General features: G+C 37.3%; 1 protein-coding gene across 9 annotated transcripts in view; it reads right to left on the bottom strand.

Annotated features, from left to right (window-relative positions):
• MBTD1 (mbt domain containing 1) overlaps positions 1-16,394 on the bottom strand; it is a 37,616-nt gene that overhangs the window by 16,401 nt on the left and 4,821 nt on the right. For 4 of the 9 annotated variants that reach the window (XM_075441081.1, XM_075441088.1, XM_075441086.1 and 1 more), the window contains 10 exons: positions 13,236-13,437; positions 11,958-12,097; positions 11,044-11,158; positions 10,865-10,950; positions 5,747-5,864; positions 4,959-5,093; positions 4,396-4,484; positions 2,830-3,064; positions 802-857; positions 416-520 (listed from right to left, as the gene is read on the bottom strand). In XM_075441081.1, the coding sequence (XP_075297196.1) occupies positions 416-520; positions 802-857; positions 2,830-3,064; positions 4,396-4,484; positions 4,959-5,093; positions 5,747-5,864; positions 10,865-10,950; positions 11,044-11,158; positions 11,958-12,097; positions 13,236-13,437 (1,281 nt within the window). The remainder of the gene's footprint in view (positions 1-415; positions 521-801; positions 858-2,829; positions 3,065-4,395; positions 4,485-4,958; positions 5,094-5,746; positions 5,865-10,864; positions 10,951-11,043; positions 11,159-11,957; positions 12,098-13,235; positions 13,438-16,394) is intronic. The other 5 variants (XM_075441085.1, XM_075441087.1, XM_075441082.1 and 2 more) reach the window with 4 other exon arrangements.

Below are 16,394 nucleotides of genomic sequence, written 5' to 3'. Positions count from 1 at the left end.
CAGATGGATGGGATCCCTTTCAATCAAGCTGGGAAAAAAGTGCATCCTTAAAATGTCTTCACAGACTTCTGCAAGTAAGCAAGCAAGATGAGGCTTCTTTTTGAACAGTTGCAAAACATATGGTGTAATTAGCAGAAGATTGTCCTGCAAAGTAACCTCACAAACATGTTATATTCTAATTAAAGGTAAGGCTGGATTTCCAGAGATTAAAATAAAAATAAAAAAATTTACTTGAGTATATTCTTTTTCATAGCAGTTGTATATTAAAAAAATCAATGGACATATTCCCTAACCATTCACTATGTGAATCAACTGCATTTATTTTGGTTTTGAGCTTGTTGTTTCAAACCTGAATAAAGGTAAACGAAAAAAGTATTCCCATCTACCTTCCCAAAATACACATTTGTTTTCTTACCTTTCTAATAGTTGCCACGCATATTGCTGAGAGGTTTAAAGGGTCTATAGCTTCCAATTTCATTCCTTCTTTAAACCATTCTCCAGCTGCGTCAACCTCTTTTACCTAAAGAATCACATAACAGCACCAGAAACTAAGACTCTAATAAGCCTGGAACAAAATATAACCCCACACCGTCAAAGCAACAGACTGAAATACCTGTTCTATCACCTCTGCTTATGTCAAGGAGGCCAAATTAGGTAAGTGTTTGACTAAAAAAATAAAAGCAATGCTTGTGCTGGGCATATTTCCAGCACTCTGTAGAGTTTCAGGTCTGTTTTACACACACCAGGAACTGAAGTCCTCAATCAACCCTGAGAAAACAGTGCTCTTGCTAGCAAACTCACCTTCATAAATAAGTGTGGGGGTGCATCAAAGTGTCCATCCTGTTTCTTTGTAATATCTACAAAGAATAAGACTACGTATTATTCAGAAGTTTCGTTAATAGAGTGGACAATATGGTTTTTTTTAATATGTTAACTAGTACAATGCAATCACACAGAATCACAGAATAGTAGGGGTTGGAAGGGACCTCTGTGGGTCATCTAGTCCAACCCTCCTGCCGAAGCAGGGTCACCTACAGCAGGCTGCACAGGACCTCGTCCAGGCAATCATTGGTATGGGAGGCCCACAGACTATCACAAAATTCTGGAGGACATAATCTATCTGTTTTCCTTATTGCCTTCTACCTGAAATACCTCTACAACACAATCTCATCTATAAAAAATCTAATATTTACAAGACCACTTGATTACATCACAAAATTGATGCAAATATACATAGAAGCTTTTGCAAAGAACTGGCAAGTAAATTACTTCGCACTTTGTTATGATAGGAAATTACAGAATCATAGAATGGTTTGGGTTGGAAGGGACCTTAAAGGAGCAGCTGAGGGAACTGGCATTGATTAGCCTGGAGAAGAGGAGGCTGAGGGGAGACCTTGTCACTCTCTACAACTACCTGAAAGGAAGTTGCAGTGAGGCGAGTGTTGGTCTCTTCTCCCAAGTAACTAGCAACAGGATGAGAGGAAATGGCCTCAAGTTGTGTCAGGGGAGGTTTAGATTGGATATTAGGAAAAAGTTCTTTACTGAGAGAGTGGTCAAGCACTGGACCAGGCTGCCCAGGGAGGTGGTGGGAGTCCCCAACCCTGGAGGCAGATGTTCAAAAAATGTGTAGATGTGGCACTTCAGAACATGGTTTAGCAAGCATGCTGGTGTTGGGGTGACGGCTGGACTTGATCATCTTAGAAGTCTTTTCCAACCTTAATGATTCTATGATTAACAATCATCTGGTTCCAACCCCCCTGCCACAGCCAGGGACACCTTCCACCAGCCCAGGTCGCTCAAAGCCCCGTCCAGCCTGGCCTTGAACCCTGCCAGGGAGGGGGCAGCCACAGCTTCTCTAGGCAGCCTGGGCCAGGGCCTCACCACCCTCATGGGGAAGAATTTCTTCCTTGTATCTAATCTGAATCTGCCCTCTTTTAGTTCAAAGCTATTACCCTTTGTCCTATCACTACATGCCCTTGTACAAAGTCCCTCTCCAGCTTATTATTTATGTATTATTTATATATAAATATAAAACTATATTTTTGTAGAATTATACATAATCATTTTATATACATACCAAGAGCTGGTTTTAGCTAACTGTTGAATACTACTTTCCAAGGAGAGTCCCTGGAACTCTGTTAGAGACATTATTTCTGGGAAGTAGCACTGTTCTTGATTAAAAACCAGATTTATGTTTTTTTGTTTAGAAACCTTAAATATTTCATATTACAAGTATTTTTGTATTTTAGATTACAAGGGCCTTAACTGTGTACCATCTATTAGACTGTCACTAAATCTTCCCTGCCCATCTCCTAGTGCCCCCTAAAATGTGTAAATCTTGCAATATAAAAATATTAGATAGTCCTTAAAACTGCAAGTAAAAAAAAAATCAGTATCTAATAGGATACTTGTCAATGTTCCATTGTACAAAATAGACAAATGTGAAGAAACTAGGAGCCTGCAGAGCAGGACTGTGTAATTCCAGGTATCAGCATGAAAAATGATGTTTACCGTGCTGGAATATTGCAGTTCAAGGTTTTCCTTGACAGTTTGTTAACCACTGTTTACCGTTAAATCTTTCTACATATCGACATACTACTAATCAACTACAAATTTATTTTGGCTTTGCCAATGCTGCAAAATACACTAATTACACTTTTAACTGAAACTCCTGAATGTAATAGAAGTGGTAAATCCCCCGAGCCATGTTAAATAGATCTTTAAAGATCACTATTCAAGCTAGTTTTATTAATCGTACAAAGTGACATCACTGCTCAAGTCAGACTTCTCCATGCCAACACTGCCCACAAAGGCACACAAGCAGCTTACCAGATCTTTTGAATCTGTGTCCTATACTTCGAGACCAACCAATATGATGAATGAGTGGACTGTACATATGGCACCAGAAGTCATCAGTTTTGTCTTCACTTTCTTCATAGACCAATCTTAACCGTCCCCCGATGACACTTTCTACAACTGCCACCCTCGTTCGACACAGGTGTGTTTTGTCAACAACTTCTACTCTCATGGAAGTTTTGAATGGATACTGCATACTCTCAGACACCTTAAAATAACAGGAAAAAAAAAATTCTGTAAGAATATACTTTATTTTTCCTTAGTCATCTGTCTTCTGCTATTAAAGCACAATATCAATGCACTTTTCATTTAACTCACGTACTTCTTAATCGACCTGCAAAAATGACACAAATGATTTCTCTTATATTTCATTGTACGCTGGGAAAAATAAAATGTTTCAGAAAACCAAGTATAACAGATCCTACAATGCTTTAATAGTACCAAGCACAGCCCCTACACACGTTAAAGGAATTTTCCATTGACCTATTGAAAGTTTATTCAGTTGTTAACAATGGATAAAATTACCTTGAAAAACAACTTCAACAAAAATAACCAACCACAAGATGTATTTTTTTTTTTGCTTTGTCATCCACTCAAAACATAGCACTTTAAAAATAGGATTAAAATACTTTCTTATAACAGGCATGGAAAACAAACCTTCAACATAATTAAAGCTAGCGACTCAAACATACTTCACAATATATCAAAAGGAGAACAGAATGGAAAAAGATATTGCCTTGTGACAAAACATTCTGATTAAAAAAAAAAAAAAAATCAGTATCTGACACTTGCCATTTCCATTATGAACTCCCCCAAAGTGCTGAGACCTTGCCAATTTAATTTGGCTTCCAACTAAGACAATTTTTAAATAGAAACAAACAACTGCAGAAAGTTTTTGTTTGTTGGTTGGTTTTTTTGTTGTGTTTTTATTTTTTAAGTATTAGATGCTGTGTAAGACAACAATACAGTAAGTCTCATATTCCTACTAAAAGCTATGTACCATCTTCACAATATGAGTAAGTAAACTTACAGCATACTACACAGGCAGCTGCCACACTTACAGACATGACTACAAGACAGCAAAAAATCTAGCCCAGAGCAGATGAAAAATATTAACATTCAAAAGTCTGTACTTTATTGCATCTAGATATGTGCTATATTAACAAACATTACTCAGTCTCTTGAAATAGTGCATGATAAAAATCATTCCTGAATTAGAAAAATTAATTTTAATTTTTTTTATGTATCACAGGGTAGCTTATTAGCACTTTTTTTTAATTGGGATATTTTAAAATCAAAGTAGACTAACTAGTTTTTAAGGAAATTACTTTCTGCTAGAGGAGACAGTTTCCCAAACACTGACAAGTGTGGACTTTAAATAGAGAACAGATATTTCAAGGAAAACTGTATTTAAGGGGAGAAACTACTGTACCACCTTCACTGTAAGAGAAGCTAATGTGCCACTGTAGAGTACTTCACTTCTTCACATTGTGCTGCAATTTCTTTCATAGTACATCATTGATACTGCATCAGCCTTACCTTCTGAGAAAAGTCAGGAGGAAGTGTTTTGGCACCAGTAAGTCGTTTCACTAGAAAAGCTTTCCAGTTTGTGTATTTGTGTTGGATGGCTGTTGCAAATGAAGGGGAAAAAATAAGCCACTGATTTTTAATTGTGCCCATTAGAGACAATAATAGAGTCTGGAATATGTAAAGAAGAAATCCCAGAATGACTGTTAAAAAGCCTGGATGACAATAATGACAAAAACGTCTTTAAAGAATGAATGCTACCCAAGACTAAGTTTATGAGTATGTCAGGGCAAAGAATTTAATAACAAAGTATAAACAAAATGAGTGCATGTTCACATTGCTCATTAGCTAACTGCTTCTACCTTCATCTTAAGAACTTTAACTCACATCAGAGGGGCTACTCCAAGAAACACTTTTAGCATCAGACAAGTCCTTATTTTTCCAAAAGTTAAAACGCTTTATTGATAACAGTTGAAAGAACTGGTATGGTAAAAAAAACTTCGATATCTGAATCATGAGCAAATTTAGCTTAATAAAGACTTTTACATCAATTAATAAGGCTATTATTTACATACTTCGAGGAGGGACTAGGGGCTTCCCGCTGGTTGCACACCAACCAACCGGATGGATGTCAGACCCACAAACATTGCACCAGAAGTCAAGACTTGAATCATTTTCAAAGCCTTCATATCTCAGCAGAGCATTGTAGCCTGAAAGACAGCAATCCCATTTAAAAAAGAAATAAATTAAACAAGATTATAAAAGATCTACTAATATTTCTTTACCAATCATAATGTATATTACATGGGATTTTCTAGACCAGAGGTTTTTATAGAACATTATTCTTATGGCATATCTGTGCAGGTTATTAATGCACAGAATGGATTACTTTGATAAATGTGCATGTGCTATCATGTAAGTAAAATTTTAATTAGAATTAAAATTCTTGAACTATAAACCTTTAGAAGTTACATATAGGAGGACAGAATCAATTAATTACCCATGGTAGCTGCTTTTTCGTATCTTGGCTATGTGACCTTGAATTTTTAACTTTTAACAAAGAAAAATGATTCATATAATGAAGCTTACTTGCTAGCTATTATACAATTTCCTGTCTCCTCATTCTGCACTGCTCTTACTGTACTCTTAGGCAATATAAAAATACAGGCGTTCCCAAGCTTCACTGAAGACATTGTAAACCAGTATGACACAGTGACAGTGCTAAAACACATTGACACAACTCTGACAACCTAACCTAACCAGTGTCGACATTCTAGTAACCAGGTGACCACTGCCTAAATTATTAGTTCCCTTCACACAGTTCCTTTGATTATTTTAATAATTTCAAGTAGAATATATTCACCTGCTAATTTTACAATTCCAGCTATCCAGAAGACTTTGGTAGGTAGGCTGCAGTCGGTGTTTGGAACCTCCACTCGCACCCCTTCTGAGATATCACCCCAGCGTGTCCCCATGGGTGCCTGTCATTTAAGGTGAGGGGGAAAAAGTCACCAGTTCACCACACGAATATTTTTTTTTTTTTTGTTACGTTAGTGTTTTCCAAGCAACTTAAAAAGACAAAACTATCAATACACAGGATAAGACATAAGCATATGTTTAGAAAACAATCATTCTATGAAAACCTAGTTTGTTTTTGATTTGAATCCTATGTGTAGTATTGTAATTGTACACAATTATTATTGTGTATTACCTGTAAAACTACAGGATTCCAAGTTTAAAAATGCGTAAATTACAAGCACAAATTGCATATACCCACAGGTCAGCTTTATCCTACTATGTTTCAACTAGGTGCAAGCTACTGATCTTAGTGAGAACAGTGTAATTCTTCTGCAATTCTACTTCAAGAAAATTATGGTAAATTCATATCTGTACCACAGACATAAAAATATTTACATTCTGTAAATCAGAAATGTTTTGGAAAAAAGGCCGAAAAGTTATTTCTTGAATCACCTGCAAGTGGTCATTCCATCAAGCAAGCACAAAGAACAGAAGGCTGAGTGGCACCTTTTTAATGAATGCCAGAAGAAATGCACAGCCAGATTCCTCACACAACGCCCTGAAGGCTTCGGCTAATGTGTTAGTAATAAAAAGAAATACAAGCTTGATGAACTATTAAGGATCTGGGGAAACTGGAGATAAAAATGACACTCGGTTTGCTATCTCAAGAAGAACGTTTTGTTGAACAGAGCATCATGAAAAGATAGTCAAAGGTGGTGTTGTAGAGATCAGAAATGCACAGCGCTGAAGAATGTAAAACCTTAGAAGTTACTCAACTGAACTTTCATTGGTAACAAAATAAAACGTTATTCAGTCTACATTAAACTAGAGACCACCAAGAAGGGAAAGATTTGGATTTGGGATATTTTACAACAAGTGTCATATAAATTCTAAGGTATTCTGAGAAAAATAAATTCTTATAATTTCAGAGAATATCCAGATATCCCAGGGACAACCGCAGGGATCCTCTGGTCCTGTACCATAGTGGGCAGACAGTATTCTAAGGCTGCGTCTTATCTACAAAGCTCTTTGCAAACACAGAGAATTTAACAGCTCAGTGGGAACAGCCTCTGCCTTCATGTAATTTTGGCTGACAGCCACAAATGGAGACAGTTGGATTAATCCTCAATGATTTGAACTCACGACACTGTTATTTTTATGGCAATCAGCAACAGCCAACTAGCAGCATTAAAAGTCAAACTTATCTTAAAAAGGGATACCCTTCACTAGTAGAAATATTTGAGGATAGGCATGCAAAACTTAAAACTAGTTTTAACTATTAGAGAAAAAAATAAGTTATGGCAAGTATGTCAGTTTCTTATTCTTGAAGCCTGGTCTCTTCATGTTCTGCTATGTCCCATCTACACCAGTCTAGACTGCAGAGCTCTTTTCTGCCATCTGGCAGACAGAGAGAAAAAAACAATTCAAAAGATGAGGACTTATTTTCACACACAAAATACGCAGGTACAGCTTCTTAATCAAGTCCTATTACATATTTGCCATCATCTCTAAATTGATGTGTAGATTTTTGAATTGCGGAAATAAACGTCTCAAACTGCATATTTTAGTAAACCTTGTTGCTCTGTATAGAGACATAGATGAGGCCAAATAATAAAAAATAGCAGTGCTGAATAATTTCATAATCCAGTTGCACTTAATTGAAATATATTTTACTGCCCGCTCAGTTGATTGAGAGAGAAAAGTATACCAAAACACTTCCCGTCACATCAACCAGTAATGGAAGTGTCACAGTTTTTTATTTCTGGAACGTGGATTGGTATAGAAGGAAATAGCAGAAAGTTAAATTTGTCCTTGTCTGTGAAAATATTGGTTCTGCTAGTTCTCCTACACCAATCCGTCTGGCGCACCCTTTATGAGGAGGAAGCCATCCTGCGTAGCATCACTACCGGAATGCCAGATAACATTACTGTCCTGAAGTGACGGTTTACAGTATACCTGGTATACTGCGGCTCTTTTCCTTTTTCACTCATTATGAGTATTCTTAAGGGAGGAAGGCTGGATAAACCAGGGCTGTAACAGCCGTCTTCCTTCAGGTCTTCTCTGTCTTCATCAGATTAATCAATCAATGTTTGCACAGTGCTTTGAAAAACTCAAAAAGCACTATGTAAGTGTTAAGTCTTACTCATCTGCTGGCTGGAAGGGTAAGTCTGGATTGGCATAGTGCGAACTAGCAGAACCATAATTTACAGGTAAGAACAAATTTACCTTTCAGACTCATGACGAAGAGATTCACTTCACATCACTCCCACACAAGGAAGATCTGGTTCATCGCTTCCTGCTCCGGGAGATGACCTGGGAGGGTTTATCTGTGAGCGGCAGCTGCCTTCTCTGAAAGGTAAGTTGCAATCAGGAAGGTCCTGTCTCACGGGAGCTCCTAAAGGCTAAGTATCTCCACAGGCCTAGCTGAGCAAAGATCCTGTGGGTTAAACAGCTGGCTGCTTCTAAAGGTTTTGGATGGCACCAACATTGCCATGATTTCAGACTTGGAACTCGAATCAGGATTTCAAAGCAAAGTGAATCTAACAATTCCTGAAGCGTAAAAATACTATGCTGAAAACATGTGTGGGAACAGAACCCCAACAAAAGGTAGTAACAGAGAAGACAATGTGCAAAACGGTTTAAAATAAAAAGTTCACAGCAAAGCACTGCCACCTAGTGCAAAATCCTGGAAATGCTCCCTTAGAGCAAAGTGTGTATTTTAATAACGACAGAAACCAAGAGTGTGAAAGTATTTCAGCTCAGAATGAAATTCAGCTGTAAGAAAGACTGAAAAATTCTTAACTTTAGGAAATGTGCATCTCTCTAGCAACAGAGTGGAAAAGAATAATTACTCTTAATTGTGCATTAAGTTGTACATTAAGTAGTACTGAAAAATGACTCAAAGCACTGAATTTGCTTTCATTTGTAGGAATTATTTGAGCTAATAAAAGTAAATATAGAAAAAAAGTAAAAACTGTTTAGAAGAAAACGAAATTGGACTGCAGGTTAGCAATGAGCACATTGTATGTTACCAAGCTATAACACAATATTAAACCCATTAAATTATGAGTTTTCCTCCTTGCATCAGCTACTGCTGTGTGTCTGATTAAAGCAATTTGACAAGAAGAAGCTGCAATGTGCACAAACTGTAATTCTGGCTTTATCACAGGCTTCCTGTACTACAGAAACCAAAGCAGCTTCTCTACTTCAGTTTACTGAACTATAAAGTGGGCATAGCTGTACTATTGCCAGTGAGTATCATTACTGCTACTCAACACTGAAGTCTGGAATGAAGGTAAAGTACAAAAACCATATTAAGCGCATCAAAAGGCTTTGAAATTAATCCTTCTCATACAGAGAAAGAGATAGAGAGAACTCAAGATTTAAATGTTTTAATTCTAAAATGTAACTGTTTTCAACTGAAGAGGAAATAACTCTCCAGGCAAAAAAAAACCCCACTGACCTGGAAAATTACATCAGACCTGAAATACTGAAGTATGCCAGGTTATTTAAAAAAAAAAACAAACAAAAAACACCAATATGCCAAATCCCACATCTTCTAAGTCCCTTAAATTTTCTTTAATAATGATACCAATATTCCCTATCAAATATCCATACAGATACACCCAGTATAACCAGATATATTATATCTTATATATTTTATCTAACAACAAATTTAAGGGTAGATATGTCATGATTTTACTGTCAACTCAAACCCTTTGTTTTGAACAGAATAAGCTTTATACGTTCTACTGTTATAATTCAGTCGCTACAATAGCACAGCCCACGTTAACAAATAATACCTTTGATACATACTTATGAAATTACTTATTATAGCATGTACACAACTGTGAAAGCAAAGTGCAAACATGCTTATTTAAGCATGTGGAATTCAATACAAATTCACAAAGCTATACTAATGCAAGGTTCTGCTCTGGGCAATAGCTACGGGCTCTAAGCATAAAGGGTGCTATTCAGAAAGTGCCAACTGCCAAGAACCCTCAGCTCCTACTGATTTATGAGTTGACAGGTTTCAGCATGAACTCCAGAACTGGACAGAAAATATGTCTCTCTTCCCTGTTCTGGACAACTTCCATGCAACAAAATGTTTGTTTTGATTGCAATTTTCATCCGATAATTTTGAGCAAAATAAAGCTTTTCTAAGAAGATGGAATACTTCAATTTCCCAAACAGAAAATAAAGAAAAGTATGCTAAGAAAACACTTTCTGTCAGGAAGTTTTTAGTTAAGAGACAGAAAGTATGGACGATATTTTAAACAAGATCTAATAATTGCAATTTAATGAACACATTTAAAGACAGATGCTGCTAAATATTTTCCTCACCCCCTAGTTACATTCCATAATGACTGAGGACTCTAATTTTTTGTAATTCTAATACAAAGAAAACCAGTTCCTAACTTCACATTTATAGAAAGTCTTCATTTTCCTCTATTTCTACACTACCTGGCAGCATGACTGACAGGGAGAACGTGACTAAAAACTAGAGAAAAAAAAAACCCAAATCCAAATATGTAACCAAAAGATCAGTTCAACATAATGGAACAAGCCTGACTCAATCAAAAAAGCCTCTTTGTAACTTTTTCTAATGTTTATGACCTGGTTGCTATGATATTCTGCAGTGCATTCCATGATTTTGCACCCTGAATGTGAAAAAAATAACTCACAAGTGTTTAAGACTCCTTCTTTCACTTTCTCCTTGTTTATGCAAACACATTTGATGACAGTAACCGGTAGTGTTCAATGATTTTGAAGGACAGATAAAACCAAAACACCTATCTCAAACGTAGTCATGCTAACACAGGTTACAAAGTAAGTTTCACAGTCCAAGGCCCTGAAACGTATCTGGATATGAATGTTTTGCAAAAATGAATTCAAGAATTAACACAGATTCTCTCTCTCATGCACACACACAAAAGGACAGTGCATACTGAAAAATACTTACGTGTTTAAAACAGGTAACGGGAGCCGCTGTAAAGCTATTGCTATTGATGTAGTTACCCCAGCTGAAACCTTCCACAGGGACTGCTGCTAAGAGAAAGTTATTTTATTTAGGGAGCTGCTAACGAGCCACAAATCTTGCATTACCAAGTACTTCTTTCAGCTCTGTTTATACACCATTACCTGCTTTAGTCTTTGCCTGGTTTTGTAAAGTTGCTTGGTACTGAGCATATGCTGCTAATTTAGCCACTAAAGGTTGTTTTTGTAGAACTTTAGCCTTCTTTGTTGGAGGTTTACCCTAAAACAAAAAAAGCTAAGTAAATACAGTCTTTCCAAACTCCCACCAGGAAATTTCCACAGGTCTGCAGCATATCTCTGGTAGAACAACACACAATAAAAGTTGACTAAGTATATAAAACTACATATAATATTAAATAAACGTAAAAAAACAGTAGCAAAGAATGTCCAAAAGATGACTAGTAAACCAACTTGAACAGCATTATAGGTTCATTGTTCTTTACCTGAAAAAAGGTATCTTTTACAAGCAGGTCAAAAGCAAGAACTTTTAATCTAATTTATACCAATGCAATTTCTTTGCATTTGTTACAATTAATTTCATACAGAATATAATGATCTTTCTTGAATGTTACAAATATATCTTCATGATTAATATTTTAAGTGACCAGACCAAAACCCATTTTGCAAATCTATATAGTTAAGAAAACACTCAAAACCAAAACACAACAATGCTAAATAAAGCTTCACGCTCTCTAAAGACAGAAAGCATCTTGGGTACGACATGCACGGAATTTCAAGTCACTACATATGTAGGCTGACGATTTTTTCCTGATCTTTTTCTTGCAGAAGGGCCACTGCAGCAGAAATTAAATAAGGAGTCAGTACTCTCTGTAATTTGCTCTGCTAAGCAAAGTAATGTGTTCATGACTGACACAGTTCGGAGTTTCGGCTTACAAAATCCCTTGTGAAAGTTTTAATGTGCTAAGAAACTTATCTTAAAACTTCATGCAAGTTTTACAAAGGTATATATTTCACAAACACAGACTATAGTAAGTATATAAAGAAGATGGTGTCTGTACCGCTACCTGAAGCCTGGCCAGAATGCTGGCCTTCTTGGAGTTTGATGAATAGCTTCTAGAGCATGACACACTGCAGAAGCGTTTTGTTTTAGAGTAAAAAGCGTCACGGACACCAACCATCCCACACATCTCGCACGTAGCTAATCAGAGGAGAGAAAAAGCCAAATGTTAAGAGCGTAACAAAGACAGTAAAAGCTCAGGACAAAGACGACGTAAGGAAGGTCCTGTAGGTGGCACCACCAAACAGTTTCTTACGGCTTGACCCCAAAAGGAATTGCACAGAAAAACAACTTAAAAATAAGAAGACCACCACAAACGTCAGTGAAACACTAAGAACCTCAAGTTCATTGGTGAAAGGGTGCCTCCTTTCCGAGCCCTGTTTATTTTATCACTGGCAGAAGTGAATGACTCCGCTAAAGCAGATTTCTGTGATTTCATGGTTCTCAAGGAAACGCCTGCTTTGAATCTGGGCCTGTCAATCGATTTCCTCTAAATACTTAATGCTTCCAACCTGAAATAAAACCAGATCTCTTTACTGAATCATAAATTAGCACACTCAGAGTACCCCAGCCCACCAATATTCTCCTGGATGGAATCATACACTTCAGAGGTTGACAGCATCACCCGCTGAGCTGTTCCATGATGAGTAAGTGACCAGCTCATGCCAATGAGACAATACCAAGATTCTACCCAGAGACAGTTCTACTAATCACTAATGATTTTGGCTAAAATATTTTATCTCTGATGATAAAAGCCATCTTCTCTTTTTTTATTTTTTCCAGTATACTCTAGCTCACAGCTAGTGGGTAGTGAACAGGTATACATTGACAGACTTCATAAACTAGCAGTAATGAAGTTTTACTAGTACAGGAAGAAATGTATTTTAATATATTATACACATAATATAAAGGTTAGAGAGAATACATGCCCCAGTGTACAGAGAACACACTGGCATTCTCCTCAAAGCTCAAAGAATAAAAACAATGTACATGAGAACATACACATGCATGTGTATATATATACATAACACTCATTCGATGGGAGGGCGGATGTTCCCATACTATTTCTTTCCTGACAGCAGGATTCAAAAATCTATCTTACTTCAGTTTAACAAAACCCAAACGATTTGTCCCTTCCAAACAAACCAGCCCCAACCCTTCAGCTGTTTTGGTCCATCTTCAATCAGGACTAACATTCGAGATTGGACCCTCACAACTCGCAGCACAGGCTGAAAAACATCAATATCAAACTCTCTGTACCCATGCACCACATACTTACCCATGCCAGATTTGCCATCTGGGTAAGTATAGACCTGTCCATTGTTCTTTATAATTGGGAGACTGGAAGGCAAAGGAGCAACCTCCTCTTCACTCTCTTCTGAACTGGAGCTGCTGCTGGTGTCCTCACTACAACTATCATAACCGTCAAACATCCCGAATGAATCACGTCTTTTCCTTTCTGCTCGTGAAGTATGCTCTGTCTAAAAATTAAAAAAAACAAAACCAAAACAAACAACAAAACCCCCAAAGAATAGCAGAGCATTCTGAATGCAAATATTTCAAAGTTGAGCTTAAAAAGTTTCAAAGGTCAAAGTCAGCCTTACTCTATAAGCACAGAGATATAAGCTACATACTGCAAATTTAATTAGTATTAGTAGAGTGAAAACTAGCCTATTTTTGATATTGTGATATACAGGAAGAAAAAGCTATCTCACGATCCGCTGAGAATACATGGTAGCAGTCCATACATTTCTTTTTCTTGGTATCTTCAGAGTTCATTAATCCTGATGTGCTGAATAATGACAGCCACACAGATCTTACATGCAAATGAGCACACTCCAGATGGCTGTAGCCAATTTCACTAAAATTCATTCATTTGAGAAAGCTGGGCAGAGAAAAGGCAGTTCAACCAAGAGGGCACTATTCCACAGAACAGAAATGAGAGTGTATCTCTGCTCTCACTGGCTTGTGGGGTTATCGGTAAATCACTCAGCTTCCCTATGATTCAGTTTCTCACGTGCAAAATAGGAATATCTCTCTACCTCACAGGGATGTTCTGAGGATTAATACATTAACAATTATGAAGAGCTCAGTTACTATGGCAATACAGTCTGTAAAAATGCTAAAAGATAGAAAGGTGACTAATTTGCTACTGTCATATACAAAAACTTGTTACATAATACAGTTTTCCTATAACCAAAAAATCTGAGGTCAAATAGAAGCATATGATTTTGAAGAACACGTAACAGTTCAGCAATTTCCAGCAAAGACATTAAAGAAGTATAAACAACGGATTAACCAATGTCTTTTTTCTGATGCACATTCAACACATACATTTCAATACAGTGACAGTTTTCACTTTATTAGTATCTTGCACAGCTCTGCTGAAACAATACTCCTGCTACACAAGTGAGCTGCCCTCACTAAGCTAAAAATAAAAAATTCCAAAGTATTTCCATTATCCTTAACAGTATCTACTAAGATTGAAAGGAAATAACAGATAAAGAGAAGATAAAGAAAAATTCTACCATGGAAGCACAAGTTGGGAGAATGAAATACAGCCATGAAAACAGAAAAAAAAAAAAATTTAAAAAGCCTCTACTTCCTTTTCCAAGAGCTAATTTTATTTAAAAGCCATTGTAGACAGAAAAATAATAATATGTGATCGGACTTTTCCTTCTTAAATCGTATTTAGATTCATAGCTTTAAGATTTCATCACAGTAATTCCCCAAATCCCTTTCCTAAAGAGTATATGCCTGAACATCTTTATTGTTGGATCTTGTCTGAGCCTTTTTCTGCCATGCTCTCCCTTTATTATAATATTCTCTATTCTCCTTTGCAATCTGACTAAATACTATTATGGAAGGATTTCCTTATAGTTAAAAGGCAAAAACTAATCTCCACACTGACCCAATTCTAGCATCCAATTAAGAAAAAAACCCCAAACAAACCAGTAAGCACAAAATGTTATGCAATAAGGCAAACAAATTTAGCACACTTCAAGCAGGTCTGAAACAAAACAAAACAAAAAAACAGTGTAATGTTAATTATGCACACATTCCTCAGCCAACAATTCAAAATTATATTAAAACCAATCAAAACTTAGGATGGGGCACAACCTGAGATCCTTGAAGGAAGTGGTATCTGCCTGAAGAGGCTAGTGTAACAGTCACAATCATTAGAGGTAACACTGAGTGCTGGCGGAACAAAACCTAGTCCTGACCTGCGCTGGTAACAAGTCCTGCCTGCAGACTATTGCTAAAGCTATTAGCCAACAAGATGCAAGAGCAGTTATTTGTTTGTGTGTGCACATGTGTGCAGACTAAGGCAGAAGTTGAGCACAACGTTGCCATGGATACACTGTTCTGTGAACAGTGCCGGTAATTTACAGATCAGAACATGAAGACTAGTCACCTTCCTCAAGATTTCATGAACTCCTTCATGTCTCACAATATTTAACTTTCCTTGACCACAGCCTCCACTAAGAAATAAAATGCAATACCACATCAACCATTCAGTAATGCCTTCTAGTGTTACGGACAGACATTTGTGGTGTTTTGGAGCACACAGGCAGGATCTCCTTCCTCATCCACTCATCATCTGCAAGTTAGCTGATCTGATTTCACAGAGATTAGGGCCTCCCCCACATCAAGGAGAACTTCAGCCCTTCAGCGGAGCCTGCAGTACAAGGCAGTCTCAGGATATCCCTTTTCCATTCCAGACTGGAGAACTGTGGATGCACACGGCAGTTCTGCTTTGCCCAGAGCTTTGCTGGCAGAGGTCTGAAATGCAGTGGCAGCTCAGAAGGAAGAGAGGTGCAGCCCATTCCCAGTCCCTCCAAATCCCAACGCTACAGCAGAGAAACTCTATAGCCAGCACCGCTCCCACCCCAAGGGAAGGTGAAAAAAGCAATGGGAGGCTGAAGGCAAAATGAAGGACGAGTGGCACAGAAGGGAAGACAGGCTGCTCTAGGCAAGTTGAAGCACGGTGCAAGATTACGATTGCAGATACCACAACAGCACAGTTGGCTCTTCTTTTGATTCTTCTTTTGCATCACATACACTTAGAACTTCAATACTGCTGCCAAGCCCTCTTTGCAAAAATATCCACAGTGAGAATGACGTTTTCATTTTCGATATGGAAAGCTGGGCCCTCTGCTAAGAAAATAATTCTTCAGCATTATACAGGTTCCTAAGTAGCAATCATCAAGTTTGTTGAGTATAACCACACTGTCAAAACAAGTCTCATATCACCTTTCCTTTGACTTTATATTTGGCCAAATTGTCCCAGTTCAAGTTATGAGTGATTCAAAACCCCAGCTTTGTTTATTGTTTTAAAATAGTTGTTATAAAACTTTTTTACCCAAGCTTTTACCGGAAGCTGACCAGGTTGGCCAGATAATTTATGTAGGACATTCTCATGTTAATTTATAATCAG

The sequence above is a fragment of the Opisthocomus hoazin genome, chromosome 21, assembly GCF_030867145.1.
Source record: "Opisthocomus hoazin isolate bOpiHoa1 chromosome 21, bOpiHoa1.hap1, whole genome shotgun sequence".
Taxonomy (NCBI): domain Eukaryota; kingdom Metazoa; phylum Chordata; class Aves; order Opisthocomiformes; family Opisthocomidae; genus Opisthocomus; species Opisthocomus hoazin.
The sequence above is the reverse complement of the archived record's forward strand: the minus strand, read 5'-3'. Positions and strand labels throughout refer to the sequence as shown.